Raw genomic sequence first — 16,341 nt, 5'->3', positions numbered from 1 at the left:
CGGTTCGGGCTGGAAAGGACCGCGGAGGCCCCGCAGCCTCCGGGGGCAGCGACACCTCCCTCCGCCCCGGGCCGGCTGCCCCCGACCCACGCCCGCCCGGCAGGTCCCCCCAGCCCCGCCAGAGCAGCGCGGGGCGGGCCGGGGGCGGGGCGGCCCGGACCATATGAGGGGAGCGGCGGGCGGGCCCTTCCGCTCCCCCGACCTCTCACCCGGCGGCGGTCGCGGCGCGATGGCGGCGGCGGGAGAAGAAGGTGGAGGCGGCGGCGGCGGCGGGGGGTCCGCGTCCTCCGCCCGGCGGCGGCTGCGCATCATCTCGGGGCACCTGCGGGGCGCGCCGGCCCCGAGCCCCTGCAAGGCGCAGGGCGGCCCGGCCCGGCCCGCCTCGGGCTCCATCCCCAAGAAGCGGTGGGTGCGGGAGCGGGCGGGGCGGGCGCCGGGAAGGGGCTTCGGAAGGAAGGGGCGGCAGCGGCTGCGGGCAGGGGATGTGGGGTAGCGATCTTAAGCCGAATGAGGGGAGATTTAGGTGAAAAATTACGGTTTTATTTATTTATGTATTTATTTTTTAATGGGAGTGCCTAGGGAAGATTGTGGCTGCCCCGTCCCTGCAGGTGTTTGAGGCCGGGTCGGATGGGGCTTGGAGCAGCCTCATCTAGTGGGAGGTGTCCCTGCCTGCACCGCGGGGTTTGGGACTGGATGGTCTTAAAGGAAGATCCATTCCAACTCAGACTGTTCTATGAAAGTGGAAAGTCTTTCATAGTCACTTCAGTAACTGGAGAATCTTAGAATCCCTATGTTGGAGAAGACCTTCGAGATCATCAGCTCCAACCATACCTGTCTACTACTAAGTTATATAGCTATGCTTTTCATCTACCTACCTTTTAATTCCTCCAGGGATGGTGACTTAACCACCTCCCTGGGCAGCCTTTTCCAGTGCTTGATAATCCTTTCTGTGAAAAAATTTTTCATAATATCCAATATAAACATCCCCTGACACAGCTTAAGGCCGTTGCCTCTTGTTCTGTCACCTGTCACTTGGGAGAGGACACCAGCGCCCACCTCTCTGCAACCTCCTTTGACACAATTGTAAAGAGCGACAAGGTCTCCCCTCAGCCTCCTTTCCTTAAGGCTAAACAACCCCAGCTCCCTCAACTGCTCCTTGTAAGACTTCTTTTCCAACCCCTTCACCAGCTTTGTTGCCCTTGTCTGGACACGCTCCAGGACCTCAATATCTTTCTTGTAGTGAGGGGTCCAAAACCGAGCACGGTATTCGAGGATCACTTATGTGGTCCTACTGGCCACACTGTTTCTGATACGAGCCAAGATGCTATTGGCCTTCTTGGCCACCTGGGCACACTGCTGGCTCATGTTCAGTCGGCTGATCACCAACGCCCCCAGGTCCTTCTCTGCCAGGCAGCTTTCCAACCACATCGAGAAGAGGCTCAATGTTTGAAAAATACTTTGAGGCTGCTGTAATGAAGAATATAGTGCACTTGAAAAGTGATGTTTGTGTAAGGGCTTTTAGTCCTCCTCTGCTCGCAGACATGTGGAACCCTCATGTTACATGAATGCTGTCAAAAAATGTACTTGTACGTTAGAGTGTAACTTAAGTTTCTCAGAAATGAATGGGTTTAGGCATATTAACTACCTTTGCTTTTTCTTACTGTATTTAGTAGTAAGGAACCTCAGCACATGAGAGAGAAGGGGAAGACAGGTAGTCAAATTGTCTAATTCAAAGTTGTTTGGCTGGATCTTGGATTTATTTTTCTAGTAGATTCCTTTAAATGCTACAACTATAATACCATGATGTGGTTTGATGTGACCCACCTTTCTGCTGGGCTGATACTTGTTTTGTGATTTCTGTGTTCTCTGATGTGGATTTTCTGTATGTGTGTTGGCTTGCTATCCTGTAAGAGCATGTTAACATTTCTTTTACAGACAACATACAATTCTCCATCAAGCTGTGTACAGGGACTAGTATGTTAGTATATGGGGCAGTGGAAGAGGCAGGTCAGGCAAACAGTGGACAAGGGAGTTGTTGCTTCTTCGAGGAAACTCACTTAACCCTTGGTGTGCTCTCAACTTGAAGAGAGCAAGGGACAGGAGTCTGAGTTATTGTAACAGGCGATTTGTGGCCCAGGACCACAAGCTGAGCTTGTTTGCTTTGGGAGGACCGGTATGTCATGGGCATGTAGTTGGATGCTAACAACTTTGAAAGCCTTTAGCTCTCACGGAGCGGAATTTGATGTTCTTGCAGGAGGTGTCAAACAGTGCTGCTCATAGGGAGAAATGAGTTGTTCCAAAATTTGTTGCCTTACATAGTGAGTTCTTCTTTGGTTTGAATTTAAAAGGGAATTACTTTCTGAAAAGCATGCCAGTTTAGCTAGTCTTCAGGGATTTATTTTAAATGAATTATTGTGTAACTTCTACAGCCAGTTATCGCATCCTCAAAGCAGGAGAAACGGGCTGTTGTGAAGATGCATGTGACAAAGCGTGCATCTTCACATAGCTTCATTCTCTGTGAAAACACAGGCATAGCGAACTTGATAACTTGTAGAAGCACAAGTGTTAACATTGCTCTCGCATGTTAGGGTTTAGCTATAGGATCATAATGGGTTGCTATTTTTGTGCTAAAGATCATGTTCTGGATTAAGAATAAAAATTACATTGCTTCAAGTAGCTTATGATCAAAGTGATGTGTTTCCCCCAGGGAAGTACCCAGCAGTTGTAAGTGAGCTGCTGGAAACCTTTGCCTGTACAATAGGTACAACTGTTCTGATATACCTAGAGCATAGCCTTTTTGTACCTATAGAAACAAAATAAACAGAATCACAGAATCACTAGGTTGGAAAAGACCCAGAGGATCATTGAGTCCAGCCATTCCCATCAATCACTAAACCATGCCCCTCAGCACCTCATCCACCCGTCCTTTAAACACCTCCAGGGAAGGTGACACAACCACCTCCCTGGGCAGCCTCTGCCAGTGCCCAATGACCCTTTTCGTTAAAAATTTTTTTTCTGATGTCAAGCCTGAACCTCCCCTGGTGGAGCTTGAGGCCATTTCCTCTTGTCCTGTCCCCTGTCACTTGGGAGAAGAGGCCAGCTCCCTCCTCTCTACAACCTCCTTTCAGGTAGTTGTAGAGAGCAATGAGGTCTCCCCTCAGCCTCCTCCTCTCCAGGCTAAACAGCCTGTCTCAGCTGCTCCTTATAAGACTTGTTCTCCAGCCCCTTCACCAGCTTCATCGCTTGTCTCTGTACTCGCTCCAGAGCCTCAACATCCTTCCTGTGGTTAGGGGCCCAGAACTGAACACAGTATTTGAGGTGCGGTCTCACCAGTGCCGAGTACAGAGGGAGAATAACCTCCCTGGACCTGCTGGTCACACTGTCCTAAGGTTCCCTCTGAACATCTGAGTTGTGGTTGAAACATGTTTGAGATGTAGCATGTAAAGGTTCTGATGCTTACATGTAGCTTAGGTATGAGGATCTACATAGAGTTTGTGTTTAGCACCTGGGTTTTGAAGTGAGTGATCAGTTCTGTTGTCTGTACTGATTTGGAGGTGGCAAGTGATGAACACTTGAGGGCTGATCTAGTGACTCCCAGGTAATCTAGAGCTGGTTGATCTACTCAAGAGACCTAGAAGGCTGGTTGAAATAACTGGTAAAAATAACTGAGCAATAGGTGAGTACAGTGACAACTGCATGGCTTTTATCAGCAATATCAGGACAGTCCAAAACCAGGTGTTTTTTACTTGCAGTCTTCTGTACAATGATTCAGTTTTCTGCCTCTTTTGAACTATCACTTTTTTTTCATAGCTAAGCTGCAGCCAAAAGTACTTTAAGCAAGTTTTGTTTATGCCTGTTGCATCTCTTCTGTAGTGTTTGAAATAGTGTCAGAACTACAAACGCTATTATGCCAGATCTAGGTGCATGCACTCTCCTTGCATTTCATTTCTTCTGCAAAGTACTTTTGATTTATGTCTCTCATCAATAAAATGGGGTTTGTTTTTTTCTGACTGCTTATCCAATAGTCACTAGACAGTGACCTGTGGAAGTGTTTTTATTGTTGATGGTTCAAACACCAGACCAGTAAGGATCTTATCTAGACGTTTTTAATCACCAGTGTTTGCAGTGTGTGTGGGATTGACTGAGAGAGTGTAGGTGCTCATCTAACTTTTCCTGTATCCAAATAAAAATGCTGCTGAAGGCTAAACTGTGTCTGTAAATTGATGTGTTAAAGGATTGTAATACGCTTTCTACTTTTTAAAGTGACAGTTGTTGAGATGGGGAAATTCCTCAAAAAAGGCAATTATCTATTCTTGGATGAGTGTCCTCATGAGGGAAATATTAGGTATTAGAGTAGAGAGATGTTATTTCTTGGTGGCATTCCTGGCTTGAATTTAACATTTAAATTTGGTGTTGCAGTGGAAGATGGAGATTGTCATTATATATTGTACGTTGAAGCCTTTACAGGATGATAGGTGTGCTGAAAAACTTACTAAAAAATCAAGTTGGAAAAGAACCCTTCCTTCAAATAACTTTTTCTTAACTTGTGTGTTATGCAGCTGACTTTTGTGTATTGGTCATTAGTAAGCACACTTTGCTGGTGCAACTTAAAAACTTACATACAGTTTTTTGAAGATAATTACGTGAAGTGTTCAGCTTTAAAAACAGGAAGGTACTGCAATTTCCTAGAACACAATTGTACCAGAGTAACTGTTCTGTATGCTAGAAAGTAAGTGCCTCGGAGGTGGAGCATGCAGTGATGTTAATCTTGCCATAATAGCTTGTATTATAACTTACTCTAATCAAGCTTTAAACAATTTCTCTTGTTAAAAGGGAATATTGATTCTGTACTAAATGTTCATTCAGTAGCTTGTAGGCTTAACATTTTTCTGTACTGGAGCAAGAGAAAGCCAGGCAGGCTTTTATGATTTTCCTATCCCTGCGATGGAGAAGCTTCATTCCTGTGGGATGGAGAGGCTTGTGGGTCTCTTAATTATTATGGGCATTGTGCTATACAGGATAAACTAAGGGATAAGTGTATAGTCAGCTGCCTGATCTGTATGAAGTTCACACTGAGGTTGCTCAGGGTGATGTGTTGGTATTGCCATACCTTTATATGGAGTCCTGAAATTCTCATTGTAAGTAATGGTTATGACTATATTAAGCAGTACTGTGAATTAACTCCTGTTTGTTTATGGAAAACCTTTTGCAGGAAGTTGAAGTGCTTGAAAATATGGTAATCACTGGGAGAGAGATCTGGTGAGTAAGCTGGGGGCGGTAGTTTGGTAGCCCAGCTCATGCAGCTTCTGTGGAGTAATTTGTGAGATGCGATTGGGTGTTGTTGTGGAGAAGGGCCAGTCCTTTTTGACTGACCAAGGTTGGAGGCAAATGTTGCAGTTCTTGATGCATTTTGTTGATTTCCTGTCAATGCTTCTCTGCTGTGATGGTTTTGCAAGGATTCAAGAAATTATAGTGGATGATTCTACTTGCCGACCACCAAATGGGGACCATAACCTTATTTTGATGCAGCTTAAGTTTGGGGAAGTGTTTGGTGCATCACTTCAGTCCAGCTACTGCACAGAACACCATTAATAGCTGTATAGAACCCATTTACTGTCACATGTCACAACACAGTCAAGTAATGGATTGTTTTTATTGTGCAGAAGTGCAGAGCTGAGTTTATGATGGCTTTTTTGTTTTGTTTTTATTCCGCTCATGTGGCACCTATTTATTGAGCTTTTTTGATTTTCCAGTTTGATGCAAATGTGGAACAATTGTTGAATTATCAGCTTGTAGTTCTGCAACCTCTCGATCTGTTCTGCAGGGATCTGCTTCTCTGCTTCAATAATATCCCTTAGCTGGCTGTTGTCTGTTGCAGCAGGATGTCCACAACTTTCCTCATCTTCAAAGCTCTGATTTCTGTTACAACATTTTTGAAACCATTGTTGAGCTGTACACTTGACAGCCCTGGCTAAATTCTTGGTTGATACTGCTAGCAGTTTCTGCTGCTTTACACCCCCTTTTGAACTTATACAACAAGGTGACTTGAATTTGCTTTTTATATCTTTAATTTGACAGCATAATATAAAAAAAAATAAACAGTGAAAGCAAACTAATTATCATAAATAAGTAGAGTTAATTTTGTGCTTTAAAACGGTATGCTATACGAACACAGTTAATTAAAAGCTTAATCCAAAATAAGCATCATGATTTACAGTGACAAAACTAGCAATTATTTTCGCTCCAACCTAATAACATCAAAGAGGCTTGGTATCTTTAACAACAGTGCTCAGAGCAATCTTGACTTAAATGCTTAACTTTTTAGGCAACAGCACTTAAGCAACACTTCAACAATACATGAAGTCTTGATAGAGCTGATTTATGAACTTAAGGTGGTGGAGATTTAGGGCAGAGAAGGAAAGGGTTGATGCTACCAGACAGTCTTAACAAATCAGAAGAGTCTGTTGCAGTAAGGAAGGTGTGGCCATTCACTGGATGCTCTGGGACTGCATCAAAGCAGTTAATTGCTAGTTAATGTTAATGCTTGAAGTGGAGGGAAAGATAAAATAAGATTATCATCATATGACAACATTAGTCTGATAACAGAATGTCATAATCTGAAGACAAATGTAACTTCATGTGCAACAGCAATTCCTGTCTGTCATCTAGCTGAATGTCAGGCAATAACATGCCAGAAAATCTGTACGAATGCAAGTAATATGATAGGTATTGTAATTTGATATAAAGTAAACCAAACTGGATGTATTCATTGTTTAAATTGTATTAGGAAAAAAATGAATACAAAATAGAAGTGTAAAGTATGTTTAATAGGTACTGTAAAATACAGATTATTGTATGAAAGCCAGTAGCAATTTGAAACAAAAACTGAAAGAATTTTGTAACTCTGCTTCTTGACATCTGCTAAGATATGAATTTTTATGTACAAGATAATGAATATGTATATATAGCAATTTCTTTAAACATTGTGTTTATTTAAACTGAATAGAATGATCTGTTAATGCAATAGACTAAAGTAAATATTTGAACTTTTCCAGAAGCTACTTTGAGCTGAAGTAAAGTAAGAACGTTTGTAGTGTAACAGGTTGCAGCCAACTAGACTTTCCTGAAATGCTACTGTACCTCTTGTTAGAGAACAAATAATGCAAAGTATTAAAAAACAGTTGTAGGCTGAATGTGATGGACAAACATAATGCCTCTGTAGTGTTCTATCCAAAACCGGGCTGTCGTGTGCGGGTCTTCAGGGTTGATGTCATAGGAGAAAGTGTTCTTCAGCAGTTAGCTCATGTATTTGCTACAGAGCATGCTAGAAATTCTCTATGCTATAGGTAAATGGCATTGCCCAGGAACTGTTGATTGAATTATTTTTGGGTTTGCCAGTAAATGGCAGACAATAGGTTGCTTCATTAACTCTTTTCATGTCACAAAACAAATTTTCCTGATTTTGCGAGCTTTCAAAAAATACTTCTCAAAGGACTGATCTCTGCTGTGTTTGAAAATGTTTAAGTACTTGTTTGTTTACTGCCCGGAAGTAGCCATGTGCATGGGTATTTTGTAATAAAGCAGTCTCTTCAAAGATAAAAGTGAAACTGGTGTCAACTGAAGTAGTAGAAGTAGAGTTAACTTCCAGTTAAGCGTTCTGTTGCATATGAATCATCATTTGGCTAAGCGAGAAGCATGGGTATAATGGCCTGGCTTTCCTGAATTTTTAATTCACCCTAAATGATTTGTGAGTTCTACAAAAGAACACTGGAGGAACAACAGTTTTTTTATTCCCCTGGGCTTTTTTTTTTATTATCATGTGGTGAAATGAAGAATAATGAAATAGTTGAAGCTAGGAATGTGTGTAAGGAGAGTTATTGTTTGTTTTATCAGAACAGTTGTTTTAAAAAAAGCACACTGTGCTTTGGAGTACCTAAACCCTTGTCTTAATTTATGCCTAAAGTTGTGTATCTATATTAGCCACTTCCAGTAGATGTAAACTGTAAATATGAAGCTAGATTTGTGTTGTGATATCAGATATTCAGCAAACAGATGATCAACTGAATAGGGTGTATGTGGGGCTGCAGGGGTTCAGCTGAAAGTGTAGTCTATAGAACCTGAACGTGTCTAGTGCTTTAAAACAGATATTATTTGACTTCAGACTTCAAAGTGATTACATTTGGTTTGCTGTAGGGAAGATTCTTCAAGAGGGAAGAATTGCAAGAATGACAAACTGCAGATAGTCCCTGCCTACAGCATGGCTTTCTTCTCCAAATAAATCATGCTTTTGCAGAGTTGTTATTGAAGGGATACCTTCAGCTACATTCCTTTTCCTAATTTCCAGGCACCTGATACTAATTTACTAGTGGTTTAAGAAACACTTTGGAGTGGCTTGCTTACTTGGTTGAGAAGTGTGACTTCAAAGCCAAACAGAGCAACCGCTCCTGAGGAGAGGGAGCGTGACCTTCTGGTATCACCACAAAGGCTTCTGAATTTCCAGCTGGTGGTCTGAATTGGTAACCAAAAATCCACCTGAAGTAGCTTTGAGAAGTTACTGTTTTGGTAATGTTTTGTTTAAACTCCTGCATCTGCTTCTTATAAGACTTGTGCTCCAGACCCTTCACGGGTGTCTCTGCATGTGCTTCAGCTGCTCAATGTCTGTGTTGTAGTGAGGGGCCCAAAACTGAATACAGTATTCAAGGTGCTGCCTCACCAGAAATGGCATAGCTCTGGAGGCCTCTGCCTGCCCAGCTTGGTGACTGGATGCCTCAGGAGCACTAGTTCAGCTGGTGGGCTGGGGGCCACCCTCCTGCCCACCTGGCCTGGGCATGCTGCCACCTTTTAAGCTTCTGCTTGGTTTGTAGGCATTGTAATGGTCCTTTTAGGGCTTAATGTAGTGCCTTGTGCTGTGACTTGAAGAGCATCCTGCCCACTCTCTCCTTGATTATTCCATAGCCAGTTTTCTAGAAAAATGCAGAAAATGCTTGTACTTGTTGAACAAATATTTTGTTGTATCCTTAGTGCACTGAATCAAACCAGTGTTTCAGTGCTGGGCATTGTGATGAAAGTGAAATAGCTGAATTCATTAAACCTAGTCACACTGTTTTCAGCTCCTATTGTCACTGTTTCTATGGTAACTCATTTTCTTTTAAGTTTTTACCTTCAGGCAATGTAATTTTTTGTGTGTATATGTGTGTGTATATATATATATATAAAGTACATACTAAAAAAATGTTGTGAGCTTTGTTTTATAGTGCTTCATATGTTTCGGTAGTGATTTTCTGGCTTTTAAGTTAAAAGGCAAGAAAGAACTGGTTACTTTCTAATATTTCTGGCTAAAATATTCTGTATTTCTGTCAAAGACTAAGGTGAGGTTTAGTGAGCTTGATATTTTCTTGAAGCTAATGTACTGAATAGGAAAGGCGTTCTGAAAATGACAGTTCAAGTACAATCCAGAGGTGAGTAACGTCAGGCTTAAAGCAAGAATAAAACCAAGTGTTGATGAGTCTCTTTGCTATATATTTTATTGGAAAGGGGGCAGGGAAGCAAGAAGGAGATCCTGTGCTTTGGTGTGATTGTACTTGAGGTATTTCAATTTTGTTGGTTGTATTTTGTCAGTTGTGGGTTTGCAGCTTTTTTCATATTCTTTTTCTTACAGTGGCGTGCTTTGAGGTCATATTGAGGTTACATTTGGTATTCTACTCCTGCAGTTCTTAGGGCTTTTTAAACTTTCCTAAGTGCATTTTTCAATCCTAATATGTCTCTGGGAGCCTCATCAAGTGAATGTTAAGAAGGCAATGGGATTACAGTAGTGATGTCAAACAACTAAAATTTAAAATTATTATTCTTTGTCAAGATAATAATGTTAAATGATTCTTTCATTCTGGAAATATTTAGCTATTACCCATGTGTATGTTACTATTTACATATAGATTTAAAACCAAGCATCTTTCAAATATGGCTCTTGCCAATCTGAGAATATCACTGTATGGTGTAGGTTGACTTCAGCTGGTTGTTTTATAAAGCATATTTTAAGTCTTAGGATTTAGTCTGGAGGAGGAATGGCTGTGACTGTAGAGTGACTTTTTGCTCTATTAAGCTATGTGCTTTTGACATGCATTTGATTTCTTGAATTACTATCTGATTAAGGCTTTAATCATTTTGACCTTACAATATGCTAACGTTCTTGCTTACATATTTTTCTCGCTTTAAGGCAAGAACTTCTGAAGTGGAATGGATGGGGATATAATGACTCCAAATTCATCTTCAATAAGAAGGGTCAAGCAGAATTCACAGGAAAAAGGTAAGCTGAAAATTTATATAACTGAGCATCTTATTTAGTGATTTTTTTTTTAAGTGTTTAAGAACTGCTCTGTTCAGTTTATCCACTGAAGGCAAAAAACTTGCTTATCTTACAGAATAAGTTATTAGTTGTCCTGCATTGAACAGTCTTAGTGAATTCTATACACAGTAGTCTGTGTATAGAAACACATACACATACATAAAGTATGTAGCTTATTGGAACATTTATTAAAAGTATTATAAAGACAAATTAATGTGAGTCGTCTTTAACTTGATATACTCTACATTAAATTTGCCTTGGAGAATGGAATCAGATTGAGAATCTACACTCTCTTTTAAAGCTTTAGATAATGTGCAGCAGGTCAGTGCAGTTTTCTCAGTTTTGAGAATCTTTGAGCATCAACAAGGTGCTTTATTAAACTTCCAATTTGTGTTTTAGGTTTCTTAAATACTGTGCATTGAGCTACTTTGTTCTGAGCTTAAAAACTGAGGAGCAGTTTTTATTTTTGTTTTTATAGTGGCAACACTTCTGATTTATTACCTGCTAGTTGTTTGTACAACAAACTTGGTTTTTTTGAGCAGTGTATTTGGGCAACATATGGGGAAGAGAAGTCTGTAATAAGTACTGTCCTTCAGAAAAATTCCTTCTTGGTCTTTGAGTTTGTGTAAACTCATATAAGCTAGCTTCAGTTAAAGCTGTAAAAAACTGAATAGGATATTGAGTACTTTAATCTTTAATTTCTTAATTTTCGAACTAAGATTAAAATGCAGAGCCTTGATTTAGGCACTTTAATTCACTGTGTAATATTCAGGGAGATCTTGATGTTCTCTCCTCTTGCCAGGATTCTGACTCTTGTCACTTTGTCACTGTCTTTCATCTGATATCTTTAATTTATCTGGGGTAGATTATTCTGTGCAGAAAACTTAGGTGGTGTGCTTTGAAGGAAAAAAACAAAGAGCTGCACCTGGATTTTTATTTTTTTTTTTTAGGAAGCATTGAAGCTGCTATTTGACTGATGAGTACCAGTCACTGTTCTAGAATGGGAGAATTGTATTGGTTTCCCCCCTCGTCTGTGTTTTCTCTCCAACTGATAGATAACATAAGAAATGCCCTGTTGGGTGACACTAGTGTAGTTTCTATGGAATAGTTTGATACAGGCAAAAGGAGAGTGTGTGAAGTGAAAATAGAATAGGTATCTTCAAAGACTATGTACATGCCTCATACTTCTAGTATCTACTTACAAATCTGTTATCCACAAATTTGTCAAGTCTGCTTATACTGTCTGCCTCTTCAGTATCCCAAGGCAGCAAGTTCCAGGTTGCTGTTTTGTAGAGTACTTGTGTTTTAAACCAAGTGTCCTTTACTGTGCTGCGGTATTAGGTAAACAGTAGTTCTTGAGTGTATCTTCTGCCTTGTTGATTATATAGGACTTAACCATACACTCTCTTCCACTTTCTCTCCATGCTAAGTCCTGGGCCCTTTAGTCTCTGCTTCTAAGGCCCCTTGATCTTTACAGTTGCTCTTCTCTGAACCCTCTCTAGCTATACTGCATCTTTTTGGAGATACCGGGACAAAACTGCATGCAGCACTCAAGGTGTGGATGCACCAGGCTTCTACAGAGCAGCAAAAAGTGATAACTGTCATCTTTCTTATACCTGCCTGGTCAATAACACTGCTGGCTGCTGTTGTATGTTGTCACTGAAGATGCCCTGATTTTTTCCTATACTAACTGCCAGTCTAATTCTGCAAAGTGTGCAAGTAATGCTTTTTTTTTCTTTTGAAGTTATCTACATCTTCCATCTTCATTTGTCTGCTCAGTTTTTTTAAGGTCCTGAGTTCCTTCCTACCAGTGTACCATCTGTCTATCCAAAAGAGCTTAACATTGTTCACTTGGTTGGAGAGTCCACTGATGAATCCAGGTCACTGATGAAGACTTGATGTAAAACTGGTTCCAGTACTAGTGTGGCAAGCTGCACTCCTGAGTCTGTCCTCAATGGTGATCAATAAGCCTTGCCCTTCACTTCTTATCTTAGCCTTTTCTTATCTTTCACCATGTAGAAAAAAACTTCCCTTCAGTACTGTAGCAATGTATTTTCTTAACTACCTTTTGGAGTGAGCACCTTTTGAAATATAAGGGAATTATGTTCATTGTGTCACCTTTGTTCACTTTGTTTTCACACCCTGATAGATTTCCAAGGATTAGTGAAACAGTATTTCCCTTTATGGAAGCCATGTTGACTTTCCCAACAGACCTTGCTTTTCCATGTGTCGAGTGATCTTTTATTATGGACTCTACCATCTCACCAGGGGCAGATGTTACTTGCTAGACTTAGCAACTAAACCTGGTTTTGGGGTGGAGAGGAGGTCTTCTGAGGGGCTTTTTGCACCATCAGCATACATACTAAACTTGCTTCCTGAGCAATTATGCTTTGTATTTGGTGCAGTAAACTCACTAATTTCCTCTGTGCTATGACTTCTGTCTGTCTTGGCTTAAAAGTTGTCATTTTTTTGATAACTTTAGTTTGACCTTTGAATAAGTGATTTTGGTTACCCTTGCAAGCTGGCTCTAGTAATACGTTTGCAATACCAAGAAGGATATCTGGAGGAAACACAACAAGCTGACTTGAATGACTCTGTACCTTTGTTGCAAACTCCTCATGCAAATGCATTAAACTTCCATTGCTTATTGCACTTCTCTTTTAATAGAATTCGCTTGATTGTTTCATGTCAATAAGATGGTAACAGCTGCCACAGGAAGAATAGCTGAATGCTGTCTTCCAAGCTGAAGTGTGCAGCTTGAGTTGAGATATGGTTGTAGCCCTGTACCTCTGGGAATAGAGTAGGGTATCTTTGCAATATGAGAACTGGAAGGTATTTGACATGAGGAAACAAAATGAAAATGAATTGATCTTTCTGCTTAATAGGTGACTTAGTTGTAGAGTTGGTTGCAACTGCTCTGAGGGATGGGGTTATAACTGGATTAAGAGTGAATGAGTAATCTTGGACCCATGAGGCATAATACAGTGGCCCAAGTGCAAACTATGGGAAAGATTCTCAGCTGCTGAAAGCTTTTCATACTCCTAGAGGTCTTTTTCCTCCTTGGGGAATGCTTGTATATAAATAGACATGCACAAGGTATGTAAACTTATACAATTAATAACAAGAGGCTCTACCTTTTAAGTGTCCCCAGCCTTAATTGTTTTCATATATGGTACACATGTTCACAAACAACTCCTCTGTCTGTTGTATGTAAGTCTTCCTCTGTTGTATGGCTGAGCTCCTGCCAAAGAGATTGTGATAGAAGTAAATTTTTATTGCTTGCTAGATTCTGATGCATTCTGAAGATGAGGGAAGAATATTTAATGCTGTATTTTCTTCAGAACATGTAATGTGTGCTGAGCTGCCTTTGTGTCCGACTAGTTTACATCACAGTGTGTCCATGCATGCATGACCCCTAGTTGTAACTGGCACATAAATTGTGACGACACTGTTTTCTGCACTACTGAAAGGGAGAGACCTTTGTTAAAAGTAAGGATGGGGGGTGAGATATGCCACAATTCCCAAAGATCATGAAGGAAAATCATAGCCAAGATGCTGACAATTTATTTGATTTTGTGTGGAGGGCAGAACAGTTAAATACTAGAAATGTGCAGTTGCATGAGAACTAAATGTGTAGAAGATTTGCAGGCGTGTAAGTAAAGAATTTTATTTAGAAGTTAATTATTTGTTGCATACATAGAATTGAAAGAAGTGTATCTGACATACAGTCTTTTAATTTAAAATGACCCTGTGTGATATTGACTTTTCAGGTACAGATTAGGTGGTATGGTATTACCAACTTTTAAAGAATGGATAGAAAAAACCTTTGGAGCAAGTCTGGAGCACAAAACTACCTCTAGAGTAAGTAAAGAGCTGAACCAGTTCCTCTGAACATTAGTCTTGGTAATAATCAAGACCACATTATTAAAGATGATTCAGCTGTTGTCCTGAAGGTCACTTTGCATGTGATTTAAATATAGTGTATTGATAACCTCAGAGTTTTCAAAAGAAAGTGTTCTACATGAAATATTCAATAAGTTGACACAACTTGTGGTCCCAGGTTAACTGGTAATCCTTATGTCGGAATGAAAGTCTCAACACAGGGAGAGGGGTTTCTTGGTCAGTGTTTGTAGGTTGTTTTTCAAGATTGTAGAGTGTTAGCCTGGAGGAAATTGTTTATGCAACTTCAATGTTGTTCATGATAACAACGACAGACGATACAGCAGAGTTAAGTTGTGCTGTGTTTCAGTGTATTTAATGATATCCAGGTTCCTATTTGACAGTAAACTTTGTGCTGAAAACTGGCTACTTGGAAATGCTCAAGATTGAACTGAATGTTTTCAGAAAAACACCATATTTGGAATGTTCTGGGTTTTGTGAAGCATCCATATTTTTCTTGTCAAGAAAAATGGCTTGTGTCAGAGTCAGGAGACCTGACTCTCTTCTAAGAATTTCTGACTAGACAAGCCGCTTAAACAGCGTTGGAAGCAGGCTGTGCTTGTACAGAGACTACAGCAGCCCTGCCTTGGGTTTCTCATTGTGTTTCTTGAGTGAGTTCAGTATTGCATTTTTTCTGAAGTAGGTAATCTCATACACCCTGAAAACCTGAACATTTCTTCAGTCTTCTGTTAATCAAGACACTTTTTCATCTGCTATGACTTGCATCTGCCAATAAATTTTAAAGAAACTCTCTTGATGGGCTTTCCTTGACCAGGTTTGATCTTAAGTGTGAGCTGCTTTAATTTGCTGTGACAAGAGGTTCTGAGAGACATTGTTCCCTTTCTGCATGTAGAGGGAATATAGAACAAAGTGGTCATGTACACATTGGCGGAATCTTCAATAGTATCTTGATACAGCGGCATGTATTGCAAATCAGCTCTTCAGGCTATTTGCCAGCAATGTTGAATGCTTCCCTGTCACATTATGCCCCTCCGGTTCTGTTGTTTTTGTTGTGATCTGAAACAGGCTAAGTATCTCAACATAGAATAGGACTCTTTGGAGTCTCCAGTATGTATCTGGACTTCTCAGAGCTATTCTTAACTGCTACTGCGGGTCGCCCATTTAAACACTTTTGTCATAGTTCCTAGTTTATATTGCCAATTGTCATGCTATATTGGGTTTCTAACTTCTATCATCAGAGCATGAAGGAGCTCTAGTACAGGAACAGCAGGAGGAGAAGGGATCTCTTGGTCCATTTGTCTTCTCTTCCTGCCTCTCTTCTATGAGGCTGGAGGCTTGCCTGTTGCATGCATTCATCCATTATATGGACAAATATTCATTTTACAGACTTGAAGATGAAAACTAAAGGATTAAAATACTTATAGAAGAGAGGTAAAACCAAGATACTTAAAACCATCTGCAAGGAATTGTTACAGCTTTAAGTAGTTTGTGTCCCTCTTATGGAGAACAAAGATGTTCAAGGACTTGGTGTTCAACTTGAAATGATAAGAAATAGTTTTGTCTATGGAAGTCTATGAAGAAAACAAAGTGGGGTTTTTTTTATGGAAAATGTATGCATAGCTAGTGGGGAATGTTTTTGGGTTTTTTTTTTAAACTGGTTTAAATATCTTTATTTGGCACCTACTTATTTGTTTCTTTTAGTTTCCCATGTTTCTGTGGGGGCTTTGCTCTTTGAGTTAGCAAACAGCACTGTGTGAATATGTGTTAATAGCAGAATAGTAAGAGCTAAGAGCAGCAATCCAAGACCCTGACTTCCTCTCTGCTTATCCTGTTTGGGGTCTCTCAGTAGTGGCATGCTTCTCGCCTAATCAGCACTTAATCTCAGCTTCTCTGTTAGTAGGTGACAAAGTGAATATGTTGGGAGGGAAAAGCCTTTTCCTGAGCTGTGAGACACCGTATTTCAAGAAGTATATTATCCTCAAGGCAAGTCAGAACAGGCTATATCCTCTTCTAGAAGTCAGATCATTGTTAAAACTATTTTCATTAGATTGTGTCTCATATGAAGACTCCAAAACAAACACTTGGCTATTGTCTTGAAC

At 40.4% G+C, this 16,341-nt stretch overlaps 1 protein-coding gene across 1 annotated transcript in view; it reads left to right on the top strand.

The window, feature by feature from the left end:
• The first annotated feature begins 218 nt into the window (after window positions 1–218).
• AGPS (alkylglycerone phosphate synthase) overlaps window positions 219–16,341 on the top strand; it is a 50,711-nt gene continuing 34,588 nt past the window's right edge. Inside the window, exons 1-3 of the mRNA XM_069861006.1 lie at window positions 219–405; window positions 10,214–10,303; window positions 14,113–14,203. Coding sequence (XP_069717107.1) covers window positions 230–405; window positions 10,214–10,303; window positions 14,113–14,203 — 357 coding nt within the window. The 5' untranslated portion in view covers window positions 219–229. The remainder of the gene's footprint in view (window positions 406–10,213; window positions 10,304–14,112; window positions 14,204–16,341) is intronic.

This window comes from Phaenicophaeus curvirostris, chromosome 7 (assembly GCF_032191515.1).
Source record: "Phaenicophaeus curvirostris isolate KB17595 chromosome 7, BPBGC_Pcur_1.0, whole genome shotgun sequence".
NCBI lineage: Eukaryota > Metazoa > Chordata > Aves > Cuculiformes > Cuculidae > Phaenicophaeus > Phaenicophaeus curvirostris.
The sequence above is the reverse complement of the archived record's forward strand: the minus strand, read 5'-3'. Positions and strand labels throughout refer to the sequence as shown.